The sequence below is a fragment of the Lissotriton vulgaris genome, chromosome 1_1 (genome assembly GCF_964263255.1).
Source record: "Lissotriton vulgaris chromosome 1_1, aLisVul1.2, whole genome shotgun sequence".
Classification (NCBI taxonomy): domain Eukaryota; kingdom Metazoa; phylum Chordata; class Amphibia; order Caudata; family Salamandridae; genus Lissotriton; species Lissotriton vulgaris.
Window position 1 is genome coordinate 528844257 of NC_141685.1, and position 18687 is coordinate 528862943.

Consider the following 18687-nt stretch of genomic DNA (forward strand, 5'->3'; position numbering starts at 1 on the left):
AGGCCCTACGTAGCCTAATGTGCAGGGTGCTGTGTAATTAAAATGTAGGACATTTACCTTTAAGTTTTACATTTCCTGAAGTGAAAAACTCCAAAATCTATTTTTTAGATGTGAGGCCTACCCCTCCCATAGGTTAACATTGGGTATTACTTGTTGTAGAAAGCTGGCTCTCTATATAGTGTACTAAAATGAAGCACATTGTGCAGAGAGCCCAATGAGACCCAGACCGGTACACAGAGGCAAAAGGAGATAATACTAACAGTCTATTTGTGGTAGTGTGGGCGAGCAGTTAGGCAATCAGAGGCAGTGCTATGCATTTGTAGTACTCACAGAGGCAATAAATGAGACACACACTCAAGAATTAATCCAAGACCAATTTACAAAAATAACACAAATGTTTATATAAATTGTAAGACCAAGAACTTTGTTCACTTGTAAATACTTTTGTAGTCATACATTTCATCATCATCATTTATTCTTTATTTTCGGTCACTTGGACCATAAAAGATACAATTCATAAACATTACATTTCGGTGCTGCTTCTACATACTATATTACATAAATATATTTAGGAAAATATTCACTGTTGTCGGCAATTACGCACAATGAAAGTCTAAGAAGAAATATACATGAATGTATATAAAATTGCACAGTCGGTTCTCGGGGTTCACCTTCGATGTTTAGGATAGCAACAGGCTAAGGTCCAATGTTCCCCCAGTGGCTTGTCGGGAGCGTCCCGGATTTGGCCAGGAGCAGGGTGCTGAGGTTATTGGTAGCTGGTGCACTACAAAGAAGGTGGCCACCTCAAAACAGGCTGCACAAGGGGACTTACAGGTAAGTCTGGGGGACCCCAAAAGAGGGATCGGGTCACCAGTGCCTCAGGACCATGGTAGTGCTGCTGGTTGTTGGTACCCAGCCCGGGTGGGCTGGGTGCAGAGCAGATAGGTCAGCGGGGCTCAGTGCATCAAAATGGTCTACACGTTTAGGGGCAGGAGCAGGATGCATGTTTTAGATCCAGAGTGGACCTGGTCTTGCTGTTTGGGTTGGGCTGTTCCCTTGGGGATCAGGGCAAAGACTGATTTGCATATAGCTGGGTCCAAACTGGGGTTCCGTGTTGAGCAAAAAAACAATGGATTAAACCAAGATTGGTGACTGGGGTAAATATTTGATTTGTTCAGTATTCCGTCCATTATCTATTATTTTTGCTTTTGTCACCCTAAGTGGGAAGAGTATGCCCAGACGTGGGTTCCGTGCTCATTGTGCCACTGGATTCAAGGTAGCCTGGCTGATGTGGAGTGACACTTTGAAACCGGTATCAGGATGCAACTGTGCGGTCCAGGGAGGACCTGGTCTGGGAGTTCTAGCTGTACTCCTCCCATGGGGATCAAGGTCAAGACTAATTTGCATATGGCTAGTACCAAACTGTGGTGGTGTGGTGAGCAAGAATATGATGGATTAAACCCATATATGTAACTGGGGGGTGAATGTTTTATTTGTTTATCATTCTTTCCATCATCTATTCTTTTTGCTTTTGTTGCCCAAAGTCACTGTGCCATTGGATTCAAGCTAGCCAGGCTGATGAGAGGTGATACCCAGAAACCCAGGATGCATGTTACCAATCCAGGGAGGACCTGGTTGGGCAGTTCAGGCTGAACTGTTCCCATGGGAATCAGGGGCAAGAAAGATTTGCATATGGGTGGGTCCAGATTGGGGTGTTGTGGTGAGAAAAAAAACAATGGATTAAATTCACATCTGTGAGTGGGGTGAGTGTTTGTTGTGTACAGCATTCTGTCCATCATCTATTCTTTTTACTTTTAGCAAGATTGCATTTTTCTGCAACTATGGCTGTGTGCCTGCAGCCTGTCCCAATGCAAGGGTGGGGAGGGTGACAGCTGGACTTTGTGCATTCTGTCTAGACAACCACACACAATGGGAGCTTAGGTGTGACTTGATGGGCCATCCTGGGAGGATAATAATAATCCACATTTGTAGAGCACACAATCACCCGTAAGGGTCTCTAGGCGTTGTGGGCCGCGGGAAGATTAAGCAGGCTATTGCCCAGAGTTGAATTCAGTAGAGAGAGACCCCCTCAACCAGGGGAATAGGGTACTAATCAACAGTAGAGTAAAAGTTTCCCTTGGCAGGATTATTAGCTAATCAAGCCCAAATGTTAATATTGGACACTTACATTGGACAAATATGACAAAAACATATATGTATAAAAACTTATATCAAATTTATTATTTTGTTAAAAACATGAAAAAAATCACACAATAATCACACAATAAAAACAATTGTACTTAATCAAAGTTTGTGCTAACTAAATATTTTCACAGTTCTAAGTCACACGAGATTTATCAACATAAGATACTAATCTTAAAACACAACAGACAGTGCCATATAATTCATCAATTAAAAAACACAACCCAAGGGAGAGACAGACAAAAAGACAATATTATTTGTCATTGAGACTTAGCACATCGAGTATTTCAATATCAAGCAACCAATCCTGTGCACATTTAAATCTTGCGACATGCAGGATTGGCACTGTTGAAAAAAAACAGTCTTGAAAAAGATGGCACAAAATTGAAACAAAAGCCATCGAAACGCGTCGATGCCATACAATTTGCATAATTGAGTAATCGTGCCAATTCTGCATGTCGCAAGATTTAAATGTGCACAGGATTGGTTGCTTGATATTGAAATACTCGATGTGCTAAGTCTCAATGACAAATGATATTGTCTTTTTGTCTGTCTCTCCCTTGTGTTGTGTTTTTAATTGATGAATTATATGGCACTGTCTGTTGTGTTTTAAGATTAGTATCTTATGTTGATAAATCTCGTGTGACTTAGAACTGTGAAAATTTTTAGTTAGCACAAACTTTGATTAAGTACAATTGTTTTTATTGTGTGATTATTGTGTGATTTTTTTCATGTTTTTAACAAAATAATAAATTTGATATAAGTTTTTATACATATATGTTTTTGTCATATTTGTCCAATGTAAGTGTCCAATATTAACATTTGGGCTTGATTAGCTAATAATCCTGCCAAGGGAAACTTTTACTCTACTATTGCCCAGAGTCACATGGTGCTGAGCTAATCTGCTGCCGGTGCCGGGGATCGAACCATGATCCCCAGATTCCGGAGTCAGTCGCCCTAGCCGCGGTGCCTCACCTCTTCCACAATGGGAGGGAGAAGCTGGAAACAACCTCACACTTACACCTGAATAGGCTGCGTCCTATTCTCTCACAAAGGGCTGAATTACCCCCTGTAGTGAGTAAGGAGTCAGGGAAGGAAGGGAGGACCTCAGCGCACTTCAATGACCCTTCAAAGTCTTCCTCACTTTAAAGGCACCCCTGAGCATAAGAACTGGACCTCAGACCTTACCACTTTAATACACTTCCAGACCTGTGAAGACTCTGCCAGGAAGAATGACTGCAGTGCTGCGCTAAGGACTGCCACTCTGCTTGACTGCTGCTCTGGAAGTACTGCTTTCTTGCTGTGCTGACATGCTGCCTCCTGCCCTTCTGGTCTGGAGATAGACTAGACCTACTTCTCTTGAACTCAGAGTGACTCCGGGGGCTTGCTTCCTGATCTGAAGTCTCAGGGACATAAAAGACTTACAACTAGCCATCTGTAGGTATGCTTAGCCAAGTGGCGCCACCCCAGCCCTGGATGATTGGATGTGTGCCTAAGGTGCTTGTTCAACACATTGCTGCTGCGCAGACTGAACCGGCGCATCATCGGTTTTGCATCATCAGCACCGACACATCTTCACCACTGCACGGATCAGAACCGGAGCATCACCCCTGTCTGCGTGGACTAAAACTAACACATCGCTACATCTGTGTTGCTGGAACCCTCCACTCCACCTTCAGAGCTGCCACTGTTTGACGCTCTTCAAGCGAAGTCCTCACATCTCCCTCGACGACAGCATCAACATCGAAGCCAAGATTCCGTATCACATTGGAGCTGATGTATCGTCCCTGCTCATCACCGCCGAACACATGGATTAACCTCAACGCATTGCTCTTTGTGCTCCACAGCTCCTCCGTCGACAGGATCGTTGCCTTCAGCAAAGCCCGAATCAAGGTACTTTTGATCAGCGAGCCCAAACTGGTTCATTGCGGTGAGCCTGAACGTTTGACTTTGGCCCTAGCGCAAGCAGATGTCCCTTGTTGGCGCTTTGTGCTTTTTGGCGCTATTTCTGCTTATTCTTTTAAAAATCAATATCTCTGGTTCTACTTATTGGATTTTGCCATTTTTATCTTGTTTTATTTATTAAATTAACTGCATTTTTTCTAGCCTGATGTGGAATGTTTTTATGTGGTATTTTACTGTTTGAAGTGTTGACTGCTCTGTGCCAAGCTACCAGGTGTTGAGCACAGGTTAATTTAGGGTGTGTTGGGACTTACCATGAATAGGATTATGGTTCCTGAACACCTGTAATTTAGCATTCTTTAGGATTCCACACAGAGGGCCACAGAAATTCATTCATCCTCTGCTGGGAGAGTCAAGCAAGCGAGTCATGGCTGTCTCCTTGGACAGCACTCTCATGTAGGTTAGCATTACAGTACTCCTAAGAAAGACGATGAAAAATATAGCATATCCCCAGAAGCGTACTTATCATTAGTGCAGCAGGTACAGTGGCACTGGGACTCCGGCTGCGAAGGGCGCTGTCCATCGCAGTTATGACTCTTTTGACATCCAACTGCAGAGCATGTCGCTCCATTTCCCCTGCTTTTGCTAGGGCAAGGACCCTTGCCACTTCCCTGGGTACGTCAAAAAATATGGTGCCTTTCTAGAGTTGGCTAATTTGGTTTTTATTCGAGGCAGGCTTTTGGCTCCGCCATTAACGATGAATTACTGAGGAAACAACTGGAGCGGTTCTGGTTTGAAAGCAGCGCCACTGTTACTGTTTTATTTTAGAGTTTTTGTAGACGACTCCTGCTGTTGTTTAGCCGTGTTAACCCAGAAAAATATACTCATCTAAAAGTTTTTCTTTTCTTTTTTGGGAAATGTCCAAAAAAACAGCGGCAGCCACGTTTGAAAATGAGTATTTAATTGATTCTGATTAGAAACATGCTGAGTTTCTACCTCACAGCGTGAATATGTTATTCACAATTTAAAATGCCATAAATCATTTGTTCAGCCTGCAGCTAAATGTTCTGTGTATTACAAACAGAATATTTTATTAAAGAAATATTCAGTCACAAGATATAAAAAACACAAATTAAGTTCGAAGCAGAAATCCCTCAAGACTGTGGCACATCACTGAGGGCTTGTTCCATATTGCCATCATTTTCATAAGCAAACAGGTTCCCTGGCAGGGGCACGACTGATGGAAACTTTAATGAAAAAAGACGATGACATCCCTCCAATGCACTCAGGAACTCGTCTTTCACACTGTAATTCAACTTGAGACGGACACTTATATGAGGGAGCGTGGTTCGTCTTAAACAGCGTCGGCCTGCAAGGGGGTGGGGTCAGAATATGAAGGGTTTGTTGGAAGACCTGGAAAGCAATGGTAGGTGAAGCTTAACCCCTCACGGTTTGTTTGTTTGTATATTCAGCGTCGAAAACATTAAACAGACACATTCTACCAAAGAAACAAAGCAGCCGAGTCGTATAATGAAAAGGTGGTCAGTTGTGATGTGAATTTATTGTGCCAGCTGTGTGAATGACATTGGCGACGAGAGCTACACATTTTAGTATCTGTCTCTCTGCAGGGGTCTCCAAACCGGTCCTGGAGGGCCGGATCCATGCCAGCTTTTTTGGATATCCCCATTGAGATACATGTAGTTATTTTAAAAATCTGGCATGGATCCGGCCCTCCAGGACCGGTTTGGGGACCCCTGCTCTATAGTGAGACATACAGGGAAATTACATACATAATATACACAGTGTTATGGGGCAAGAGAGAGAGTAGTTACTCCTAATACTCGTGTTGCCAGAGGCAACATTTCAGTGTGTCCATGAACTCTGGAGGGAGGGGCATGAACGAAGGTCAGGTGGTGACAGATTCAGGAGAAGGACCGGGATTTGGAAGTGGAGCAGGGGGGCTGCTTGGATGAGACATGCAAGTTGTGGGTGGCGCATCCCAGGAGCCATGTTGTAATATAGTAGGAAAGAAAAGGCAGCTTTTTGCTTTGAATACATGAATTATTAGTTTATACATTGCCCTATTTTTGCCGCAGAGAGCCAGACAGTTCGGTGGCGATGCGATAAATTGGGAATATGCCGAGGAAGATTATAGATGTTTCAGGTGCCAAAGTTCATTACTTTTTTAAGTGGGGCCTTGGATATGGAGAGAGGCCCACAAGTACACTGTTACAGTTGCCAAGTCTGCTGAGAACTAATGAGGTGAACAGTATCTTGAGTGAACTGAAAGGGATGCGTTGGCGGATTTTACATATGCTCATTATTCAGTGTCAGGCTGCAAAGGAGTTAGTAGTTATGAAGGATAACATGTTGATGGAAGGGCTGAAAAGAATGCCAAGGTTTCTAATTGATTAGACAAAGGTCACAATGCTTGGGTTTAGGGGTGAGCGGGAAATCCGTTACGCCCGCGGATTTTGCGGATTTTTAGGAAATCCGCAATCCGCGAATTTTGCGGATTTCCCGCAAAATCCGCAAAAAAAAAATCCGCAGACGTAACGGGTTCAAAAGTTGAACCCCCACTCATGCAACTATTTTACAATGACGCCAGCAAGCTGCCAGCGCCGTTGTAAAATAGTTACAAAGTTAGCTTGCACAGGAACCACTAGATAAAACGAAGCAGGTGCTGCTTTATTTTATCTAAGTGCTTCCTGTGCAAGCTAACTTTGTAACTATTTTACAACGGCGCTGGCAGCTTGCTGGCGCCATTGTAAAATAGTTGCATGAGTAGGCTGGGCACAGGTCTGCTTTCTTCCCAAATCTACCGTGGAAAATCACAGCTGATGGACAGCTCACTCAAGGGACCCCTGCGCCCTTTGGGGCGATTGCATAGTAACACACACATGGTCGCTCGAACTAGTTGATGCTCAAATTCAGTGACTCAGTCATTAGCCCAAAAACAATCGTGAGCGTCGTCGAGGCTGGACAGGTGTGCCTTCTTCCCAAATCTACCGTGGAAAATCAGCTGTGATGCTGGATAGACTTTGCATCCTTGATTTTCACGAGCACAATACCCGTGCTGTTCCTGTGACCAGGAGCTTCTTTCTCTTCATCTGCTGAACTGATCTTTCTCTGACCTTTTATACACACAAGAGGCACATACCCTACTGGGCACATTGTGTTCGCACGGGTTTCTGCAAGTTCGCGAGCGTTTTGTACAATTTCGCAATTTGCGAAATTGTACAAAACCCTCGCGAACTTGCAGAACCCCGTGCGAACACAAAAAAAAAATCTGCGAGGATTCGCGGATTTTGTGGATTTTCGCAATCCGCAAATTCGCAAATCCGCAAATTCGCGGATTACCAATCCGCAAAATCCGCCCATGCCTACTTGGGTTAAGGTGGCCCCAGTCATTTAGTGAGAGGAGCTGATGAGGCAGGATGGTGCAGGAACTCAGCTTGTGACGACAGTAACGGGAGGGAGTGTATCACCTTCAAGTGAGGATTAATAGTGAGCTAATGGGATAAACATGAGTGAAGGGTGGGTGAAAAGACAGAAAGGAAAAGAAGATTTGGATGCAGTCGGTGTACAGATGGTACCAGAACCAGAATGAGCAGATAATGTCTCCGAAGAGGAAGCATACATTTAATGGTGCAGTTCTGTGGCAATGTGAACAGGATCACTCAATAATATAGGGCATTCAGTAACAAGGTCTAATGAAGGGAAGAAAGGCAGATAGATAAACAATAGTCTTTATTGGGGATCATGATTTAAGTGTGTTAATGACATAGGTAAAAAGCATCATACCTTATTCCCGAACTTAATGCAGCTGGTGTTCTCGAAAGTTTTGATAGTGTTTCTATAACCTAATGGGAACAAGAGAAAACGGAATAAGCTGTAATTTATACTTGTAGATATGCATAGACAATACTTAATGAAGTCAAGTACTTTACAAAGCCATTAACACTAAGATGGTAAGCCAGCAATAACCCAGAAACTATAGTCATGTTTTGGCTTCAAGGAGGAGGCTCTTGTTACAATACTAGGCTTACAGAAAAGCCCTAATATCACAATATACATAATAGTAGTCTTGTGCTCCTATAATGGTATCTGAGGAATCTGGTGCCATTTACAAACCAATCAAGCCTTGTCTCATGCTTTTTCCTATAATGATAGCCCATTAGTGACATCAAAAGAACCATAATACCTATTACTATATCCACTTCCATCCCCCTTTGAAGGCTTTTACCCAACTACCATGTCCCTTTCCCTGAAAATATCTGGGCACCTCCTTCATGAATTCAATCTGTCTTTATGAAACCTTTTTATTGTCAAAGAGTTCTCAGTAAAGTAAAATTATTTTTTGAAAAATGTATCTATCCATTCTCCAAAATGTGTCATATTTTTCCAAATTCTCTGACCTAGCTAACTGTACCTCTGCTACCTGAAAGAAGTGTAGACTCTCTCCCCATTTGTATATAGACAGAGATGTTCACAAGCCATTCTGTAGTTTTCACATTCATTTTATTTTCCTCAGAAGAATCCTGTTCACTTTTTTTCGGCTGCGGAATTAGTTTTTTTAGAAAAACAGGGCAGGGCCAATAGCTCTGAGAACGGACGTTCTTTATTGGGCAAGGTTGAGCTTTGTGGGAGCTATGGAAGGGCACCATACAAATGGTGAAGTGCTTTTTGGTTTGAGTACTCCTTTTTGTACCTAACGATCCCTTGTCCACCACCTTCATCTCCCGGTTTCTATATCCAAGAGAAACAGGATATTGAAACTGAGAAAGTATTTCCTTGTTTCTGTTGTATTACCTTAAGCAGACACCCCTCTTTCTTCTATATCTCTTACGTTCTATTTCTCTCTATCTTCCATTTCTCACACTCATGAACAGCCCACACTCTCTTTGTATCTGTTTTTTGCTGTTTTTGATCTCTTTGGTTTTGAGCATCCAATTTAGATTTTTGGTCCCTTCAAAGGATAATGTTAAATTCCAGAAGACACCAATATCAGTCCCAAAAATCGCACTCAATCTCGCTTTTTCTTTATCTTCACCAACCCTCAAATCTCCCTTTTTCTTCTCTGTTACTTACACAACAGGAACACAGACACCTCAGAAGAACTCAACTGTATGGCCACTGTCTACCAGTTCCCACAGAATGGGTAACTGCAATCGTCACAGAGATTTCTACTTGCAAGAAAGTTCAGGGTCAGTAGCCCGCAACCCTCAAGGGAATATGACACTTTACAACATATGCGTTACAACGCGTGTCATTACAACACATTTTTTACATCACAAAATCCATTACAATGCATGTTGTTACAACGCATGTCATTACGACGCATAACTTTGGGGAATGCGTTGTAATGGAATATGCGATGTAATGACATGTGTTGTAATGGATTTTGCATTGTAAAACATTTGTTGTAATGACATGCGTTGTAATGACACACGTTGTAACGTGTGCGTTGTAAATGATGTTTCCCCCCTCAAGGCACTCTGTCCACAACAGAAAAATTGCAAGTCACTTAATCTCCCTTGACCCTCTGGGTGGACGTGGGTGAGCAGTTTAAGGCTTAGCCTAAAAAACCGAATGTAGGACTAGCGTAGGTACAATACAGCACAGGATTATTTATTATTGATGCTTATGGCATCAACACTTCAGATTGAATGGAAAGCTCACAATATTGCCTCATACCAAATACAATACTCAGTATATAGTAATGGCATAATGAGTAGCTGGCTTCGCTATGAGAATGCAATCCTGGTTAACGTCTTTAGATACAGTCAAAGGAGATGTCAATCAATCAATCAGTAAACTTGTAAAGTGCACTACTAACCCGTGAGGGACTCAAGGCGCTGAGAAGGGGGGGGGCTGCTACTGCTTGAAGAGCCAGGTCTTGAGGAGTCTTCTGAAGGTGAGCAGGTCTTGGGTCTGCTTCAGATGGGTGGGGAGGGTGTTCCAGGTCTTGGCGGCGAGGAATGAGAAGGATCTGCCGTCGGTGGTCGTTCGTTGGATGCGTGGGATGGCGGCGAGTGCGAGGCTAGCGGAGCGGAGCTGGCGACGGGGGTGTAGAAGTTGAGTCTGTTGTTCAGGTAGACTGGTCCGGTGTTGTGGAGAGCTTTGTGTGCATGGGTGAGGAGCTTGAAGGTGATCCTCTTGTTGACGGGGAGCCAGTGCAGGTCTCTTAGGTGGGGGGTGATGTGGCTGCGCCGAGGGGTGTTGAGGATCAGGCGGGCGGATGCGTTTTGGATGCGTTGCAGTCATTGTAAGTGTCTGGTCGGGATTCCTGCGTAGAGTGCGTTGCTGTAGTCCAGTCTGCTGCTGACGAGGGCTTGGGTTACCGTTCTTCTGGTTTTGGTCAGGATCCACTTGTAGATCCTGCGGAGCATGCAGAGGGTGTTGTAGCAGGAGGAGGAGATGGCGCTGAACCTGCTTAGACATGGAGAGGGAAGAGTCGAGGACGAATCCTAGATTGCGTGCGTGGTCCATGGGTGTTGGTGCTGTTCCCAGTGTGGTCGGCCAGCAGGAGTCATCCCAGGCAGACGGGGGCGGGGCCGAGGATGACGACCTCCGTCTTGTCCAAGTTAAGGTTCAGGCGGCTGCTCCGCATCCACTCGGCGACGGCCTTCATGCCTTCGTGGAGGGAGGTTTTGGCGGTGTGTGGGTCCTTGGTGAGGAAGAGGATGAGCTGGGTGTCATCGGCGTAGGAGATGATGTTCAGGTCGTGCTGGCGGGCCACTTGTGCGAGGGGGGCCATGTTGATGTTGAACAGGGTCGGGCTGAGGGATGAGCCCTGGGGCACTCCGCAGATGATGCTGGTGGCTTCGGATCAGAAGGGTGGGAGGCGGACTCTCTGGGTTCTGCCGGAGAGGAAGAACGTGGTCCAATCCAGGGCCTTCTCCTGGTTTCCGGCTTCTTGGAGGCGGGTCTTTAGTGTGCGGTGGCAGACAGTGTAGAAGGCAGCTGACAGGTCCAGGAGGATGAGGGCTGAAGTTTTGCCGTTTTCTAGTTGGCGTCTGATGTCGTCTGTGGCGGCTATGAGGGCAGTTCCGTGCTGTGGTTTCGTTTGAATCCAGACTGGGATGGGTCTAGGATGTGGTTCACTTCGAGGTGGCGGGTCAGCTGCATGTTGGCGATTTTCTCGATGACCTTTGCTGGGAAGGGGAGCAGGGAGATGGCCCGGAAGTTCTTGAGGTCCTTAGGGTCCGCCTTAGGCTTCTTGAAGAGGGCGTTGATTTGGGCGTGCTTCCAGCTTTCCGGGAATGTCCTTGTGTCGAAGAAGATGTTGATGACCTTCCATATTTGGGGTGCGATGGTTGCGTCTGCTTTGTTGAATACGTGGTGTGGGCAGGGGTCTGATGGAGATCCTGAGTGGATGGAGCTCATGACCTTGCGTATTTCGTCGTCACTGACGTAGGACCAGGAGGTCAGCTGGTTGGTGCAGGTGGCGTTCGGGGTGGGGTCTGCCGTGGTCGGGGCGGTCGAGCTGTTGAAGCTGTCGTGGATGTCAGTTATCTTGCGATGGAAGTAGGTGGCCAGTGAGTCGCACAGATCTTGCGAGGGCGGGATGTCGGTGGTGTTGGCGTTGGGGTTGGAGAGTTCCTTCACAATGTTGAGAAGTTCTTTTCTGTTGTGCGCGTTGTTGTCCAGGCGGGTTTTGAAGGAAGATCTCTTGGCTGTTCTGATGAGTTGATGATGTCGGCGGGTGGCGTCCTTGTGGGCTGCGTGGCTGTCCGGTGTGCGGTCATGAAGCCATTTCTTCTCCAGTTTCCGGCATGTGCATTTGCAGGTCTGGAGTTCTTCGGTGAACCAGGCGACTTTCTACTGGAGTGGCTGTTGGAGGGTTTCTTGAGAGGGGCGAGAGTGTTGGCCCAGTCGTCGATCCACTGTCTGAGGTTCCGAGTGGCGGCGTCTGGGTCGGTGGGGTCGCTGGGTGTGTTCTCGGCGAGGGTGGAGGTCAGCTGGTATTCTGTGACTTTGCTCCAGCAGCGGCGGGGCAGCATTTGGGTGCGGTGGTGCGAGGTTGGTTTCTTGAAGGTGAACTGGATGCAGCGGTGGTCTGTCCAGTGGAGTTTGGTGGTGTGGTTGAAGGCGACGTGGGTGCCTGTGGAGAAGACGGGGTTGAGTGTGTGGCCGGCGGCTTGGGTGGGTTCGGTGACGAGTTGTCGGAGGCCGAGGTTGCCGAGGTTGGCGATCAGGCTGGTTGAGTTGGCGTCCCTGTTGTTCTCCAGGTGGAAGTTCAGGTCTCCGAGGAGAATGTAGTCAGTGGAGGCTAGTGGGTGGGTGCTGGCAAGATCGGTGATGGAGTCGCGGAAGAGGGCTCGGGGCCTGGGGGGTCTATAGATGAGTGTTCCTCTGAGGGTGGTGTTGGGGTCAGTGTGGATCCAGAAGTGCAGGTGTTCGGCGGAGTTGAGGGAGTCGTCTGCGTGGTTGTAAACCTGGAGGGTGGACTTGTGGACGATGGCTAAGCCTCCTCCAATTCTGTTGGTGCGATCCCTGCGGGTGATCTTGTAGCCGTCCGGGATGGGTATGGCAATGTCATGAGCCGAGGTGTCGTTCGACCAGGTCTTGGTGAGGAAGGCAACGTCTGGGTTGGGGTTGTCGAGCAGGTCCCAGAGCTCGACGGCATGTTTGCGTGCGGAGCGGGTGTTGAGAAGAATGCAGCGAAGGTGGTTGGGTCCGGTCCTTGGTGGTTTGGTTGTCCTGTCGCAGGTGAAGTTGCAGGCGTGGCAGGAGAAGGGACCGTGGGTGTGTTTCGGGGCGGCCTAGAAGACGGTGTTGAGAGCGTGGAGGGTGTTGGCGTCGTAACGAAGTCTGGCGTCGTGGTGTGCACGGGGTCCAGGGTTCTGGTGCTGGGCACAGACCAGGCACGGACTGGCTCGACGCTATGCACTATGAAACCTGGCTAAGCCTGGCTAAGCACAGTATACTATGAATGCAAAGTACTAATGCCGTGCAACTGGGGTTGGGCTGTCTGTACCAAACAACTTGAAGATCAATGATATAGGTGCAGCCCCTGAATAGGGGTTGTCACCCTGTGCATAGCGTTAACAGCACTAAATGAAGCTTGGATCAAAATTGTTCAAGAGTCAAAAAACATAAGTCAATCTGTTTTGAATAGTTCTTTAGTAATCATTTATCTTCAATGATTATTCATATTCTCAAAAAAGTTCATCAAAATATCACATGTTCATCTCATGTGAAATGTTCAATAACCCCAATGCATTTCGGGCATCACCTGTGCCCTTCGTCAGGGGACATTCTACAAACAAAGCATAAAGTAAATGGTCTTAGTAAGGTAAGATTTCTCGCTATTCTACAAAAAGTAGTATAATGCACGTTAACCGAGTGGCGATGTAAACAGGAAAAGGTAATCTACCATGCACGTGTGGTGTCACAATGTAAAAGAAGATAATCATGCAGAGTAACATTCAAATAATCACAAGTGTGCACTGTTCAGGATCTTGGGGTGAATGAAATGATCACAAATGATAGTAAAACGGTGAACGAGCGGTCGTGAGTGTGCCCGTGATAAGCAAGGAATGTGCCTAACACGAATGTTAGACCCTAGGTGAACAGTGAACGGAAAAACATGCAGGTGACCAGACGTCTATGGGCGGTGCAAATAAAACAACGTGTCCGTGACAAAAATATCTACAAAAGTCTCACATGGTCGATGAACTCATGTGTTAGTTGCGATATCTGTAAAGAAATGTGCCGTGAATGAATAATAAGTAACATGTGATTAAGATATCAGATAAGTGCATATATCGAACTTCAAACGTACTTACTGAGTGATGTTAGATCGGGTTCAGAAACGCAGAGAATCGTGCGTCCGAGTGAGTTAGGACCGGGTTAGTGAATGCACTGAGCGTGGGTGTAGCCATGGAAAGAGGACTGACGCGGTGTAAATAGAGTGAGCGCCATATTGGATTTGAAAAAAAATGAACAACTAGTGAAACGATGAATCGTGTTTATGAGAACCACGAGTGGGTAAAAAAGAAGAAGATGAAATGTGAATCAGGTGAAACAAAAACGAGTAATATATGCAATGAAAGGAATGAATGTGAGAAATAACGAATGTATACATACATAAAAGGAAAACATGATATGTAAAAAGGATGAAGCCTGGAAAAAATGGAGCAAACTATACATGATGAAACATGAAACGTGCATGAATATTAATATGCAGAAGTCAGAGAGTCCAATTAAAGGTAACATGAAAATTCCATGCGGTCAACCTAAATTAATTTTGTGAGCATTGGATTAAGGCCACGAGAAACAAATACAAAATATGTATCATACACACTTTTAAGGCAAAAGGACAGTCAGTGTCTTGGCAATTGTACAGGTATATGCCATCCTGAGGGATGGCACCTAGCACATAGTGGCACCTGTCTGGTAGCACACTGAGCTCAGAGTAGACCGCAAAGGTCCCTGGAGCTGAATAGCTGGTTAGCCAACCAGCTGCTAGGCTACCATTCTTGACAAAGGCCAAGGGATCCAGCAGAAGTAGATACAAATAATAAAGGTTGGTGCAAAACAGGGTGCCCTCGCCAAACGGTTGAACTACATGTAAAGGATCAATCTCTCAGGTAGCCCATCTAGGTTGGCATGGTCAAGGGACTCAGCAGATTTGTGAGAGTATCAGTGATTTAGGAGATTGCTGCTGTTTCATGGTGAGCGGTTTAGTGGACTCAGTCTGCTTCAGATGCTCTGTGGATGCAGAACTCCTGGGGCTAACTGTGGATCTCACGCTGGGTAAAGCAAGTAGCATTAGCTGAGAGGGAAAACATTGCTTCAGTAGGGTGTTGGCTCACGTCCATCCTTTAGGAAATGGGCAGGACTCTAGCTCCACAATTTGGGCACCGTTCTGCAACAAGGGTCCACACAGGTCGAAATCCAAGAAAAGGTTCAGTGAACTGCTGGACAACCCACTTTAAACTCATAAAAGTGGACAGGTGGCATAAAATTAATGAGCAGTCACTGTCAAGTCCATTCAACTAACTCATCCCTCAAGCCATTCTGGTGGAGGTCTGTGAGGAAATGGGCGTATTATATGGAGTGGTTGTGCGACCTCACTGTGTAATTCACTTACCAACCTCTTTAGGTCCAGTAGGTTTTGTCTGAAAGACACTCAACTCAGCACTCGGAAGCTATGGCACTGAGCAGCAAGACTTGCACAGAGGAACATGTGTTAAGCATTTAAACTGCACCAAAACAATTGTCCCTGTTTGTAGGGTCGACATCCCAAGAAGTCCTCTATGGTCTGGCCAAAGTCCAATCACCACTGGACTATCATGCCAGTTGTTGTCGTCACAGGTGAATCACTTCTGAGGTTCCAAGCAACTCTCTGACTGCACTCCAGCGTTCAGCAAACTCAGGTGCAAGGCTGTCCATAATATTTTGGTCCTTGGTGCTGCACGGTGGTGGTGGTAATGGGTTGAAGACTTGGGGCTGCCAACTTGCCCCAGTAGGCATCTTTAGCTGTTGTGTCCCTGTGCTGCGAAAAGGGGGCCAGTCGGCTGGCCCTTGGAGTTCTCTTGGCTTGATTGGGCTCTGGAGACAGCTGCTCCCTCAGCCGGATATGGCATGCACAGTCCCTCTCTTCGCTAACCACCAAATGCAGTAGGTGCAGTCCTCGTCAGTGCAGCCTCACTTTGCTGGTCCCTCTGTGCAGCAGGGCAGTCCTTCTTCCAAGTTGGTAGATGTTGGACTTGGCCCTTTTGGCAGGTTCACCCTGCAACTTTTCACATTCTACTAGCCTTTGTCTGTAACCTGGTGTTGGTGATTTTAGGCCTCTGAGCTCTTAAGCACTGTGGTCCACTGTAAAGTGCGTGCGTGCGCTCTCTGTGTACGTATGGTGACATGGGCCTGCTCTACCATAGGAATGCATGGGGGATAAGTGTGTCCATGTTAATTCCTGGCAGGAAAGGAGTGCAGGGTGGAGTTTAGTATGTATGAACTTGTGAGTAGAAATGCTGCGCAATGGTGTGCGCAGATTTATGGTGAGCGGTGGAGAAATGCCACTTTTAGAAGTTGGCATTTCTGTGTGCTATGTGTCTGCCTGATGTGAATTGCATGTCTGGCTTGTCATTGACAGGAGCTGAAAGGTGTGGATGGCTCCAGGAGGAGCAGGGTGAGTCAGCGCTCGGCTGAATGGGACACCTGGAGTAAGAGTGGTGGGAGGGTTAATCCCCTGACTCTGAATGGGATGGGGCTTCCCTAGTGAATGCTGGCTCCGCCCTCCTGTGGTGTGTCTGATGGCGAGCCCCCACATGACAAAGGGGAAGAGGAGCTGGCAAAACAAAGAGCTCCAAATCCCCCCTGAACCAGTTGGGCCTGGTTCCCAAATGCCCTGCACTTGAGACAAAGGATTTGCTAATATAAATATAGGGCTGTGTCCCCAGAAATAGGTTCTGTGCCTGTTCCTAAACCTGCGGGGCGTGCTGCTGCTGGGGCCCAGGAGGACCAGCCAGGAAGGCTGCCTCCCTGGGCCCAGCATTGCCCCCTGATACCTAAGGACCTTGTTCTGCTTTTTGCACCCTGAGAGAACTTTCAATTTTATTCGTCCCTGAATGGAGGTGATAGCGCAGGCTTAGCAGCACAGTGCTGCAGCCCTTCTGAGAGTGAATCACTGCGAGAGGGATTCCCCCGTGATGAAGAAACGGTGGATGCCCACCCCGCTTATGGCTGTCTTGGTCGCTGGTGCCCACCCTGCTGGTATTTACTTTGAATGATGGTGTGTGCCCACCCCGCATTTTTGCAGAGCGGGTGCCACCCCTCTTATGCGTTTATTTAATTAGCGGGAGCTCACCCCACTTCTGATGTTTGCTTAACCGGAGCGAGAGCCCACCCCGCCGGTTCGTGCCCCTGAGTGAGGCCGCCGCCGGGAAGTACTGAGGAACCCTGAGCCGTTGCGCTGCCCGCTGTGACCCGGGAGGCAGGCAAGTTGGCTGGAGGTGGGCGGGGCCAAATCCAGAAGTGCTGAGGGATCCTGGAGGCAGGACTCCTGCAGCCGCGCTGTGAGCCCTGCGTGTCATGTCTGCCACTGAAGCCGAGGAAGTCCGGAGGTCGGGGTGTTCCTGAGTGGGGCCCCATGAGTGGTGGGAGCCCCGCATGCCACCTAAAGAGAGGGGAGTGACGGCAGCTGAGCCTCACGGGACTCCTGTGGTGAAAGGGGATCCCGCGTGTGCTGCACCAGAGGACATCGTAGGGGTCCTGACCAGCCCCGGTGAGTGGGGCTGTGTTGTGTATCTGGGGGGGGGTGATTCAGGTGCAGGATCGGTGCCTCCCCTCTGGAGACGCTCTCCCGAGGCATGGAGGCTGCCAGTGCTTGTTGGCTTCCTTCAGCTGCACCGCAGTAGCGGGAAGCTGCAACATTTCAGAGCACCTCCTATTTCTTTTGAGAAGTCCCGGAGTGGGACTTGGGGGCATTGCTTTTTGGGGGCAGTTGGCAAGTTAGAGTCCCGGAGCGTGCCAGGGTTCATTTTCCTCCAGCTGCCCCACTTAACAGAATGCAGCAGCAATGTTGGGGACCAGTTCTTCCCCAGTGTTGGAGCCAGTTTCCTCAGTGGAGTTGCCGTAACGGGCCACTGCAACGATTGGGCATGTTTGTTTAGAGGGCACCCAGGGTGCCCATGCCATTGCCTACAGAGAGTTTCCACAGCTGCCCAGCAATTAGTGGGCAGCTGCAACGTTTAGGCCAGTGCCGGAGTGTACTTTTTTCTGCTGTATTGGCAGCCGGCCCTGACATTGGGACAAAGGGTATTCAAGCCCTTTGAGAAGGCCAGTTGGCCAGGGGGCAGTTTAGTGACATTGGTAGAGCGCCAGGCTCTACCAAATTGCGTAATGTGTCTGTTACTAGGAGTATCACCAAAAGAATGATTTAGGTCCATTGTATCTACACTAATGTGTTTATGCCTAATGTCATGTTATGATGTTTTGGGGAGTGCCTATTTGAGTAAGGTGTTTATGCTGGTGAGGCCCATTGCGTAATGTGTTTATGCTGATGAGGTTTGGGCCTAATGTGGGTTTATGTCTGATGCTAATGTGATGGTGCTCAGGTCATTATGGTACCAGTAGTTACTGGTTGTATTTTAGATTTACTTACCTAATCTGATGGTTCTGACCGTGGCCCGATTGGCTCGGTCCTGTATATAATCCCTGTGAATATTGCCCGTGTCAGTCGGCAGAGTGTAAATGTGTGATTATGTTTCTAATGTGTTTGAGAATACAAAGGCTATTTTTGAAATAACCTTGTGTGGAGTTCCGTTTGTGGTGTGCCTGGGATGTTGTTGCTGTGTGCGTGCGCAAATGCTTTACACATGGCCTCCAGGATAAGCCTGACTGCTCGTGCCAAGCTACCAAGGTGGTAAGCAGGGGTTATCTTTGGCGTGTAACTCCCATGCCCTTACTAGAGTGGTGGTTTCTGCCGGGCTTTGGCGCATGCCTTAGCCAACCAGAAATCCCATTTCTAACAGTAGAGATCTAGGGTCTGAGTGCCAGGGGTGCCTTTTTATGCTGGGAAAGCACCCTCAGAGCAGGATGCGGTGTGTAGCCAATGGTCTACCAAGTTTG

General features: G+C 47.2%; 1 protein-coding gene across 1 annotated transcript in view; it reads right to left on the bottom strand.

The window, feature by feature from the left end:
* Positions 1 to 18687, bottom strand: part of VAV3 (vav guanine nucleotide exchange factor 3) — a 1223230-nt gene that overhangs the window by 692690 nt on the left and 511853 nt on the right. The window contains exon 3 of the mRNA XM_086953893.1: positions 7909 to 7967. Within this exon, the coding sequence (XP_086810019.1) occupies positions 7909 to 7967 (59 nt within the window). The remainder of the gene's footprint in view (positions 1 to 7908; positions 7968 to 18687) is intronic.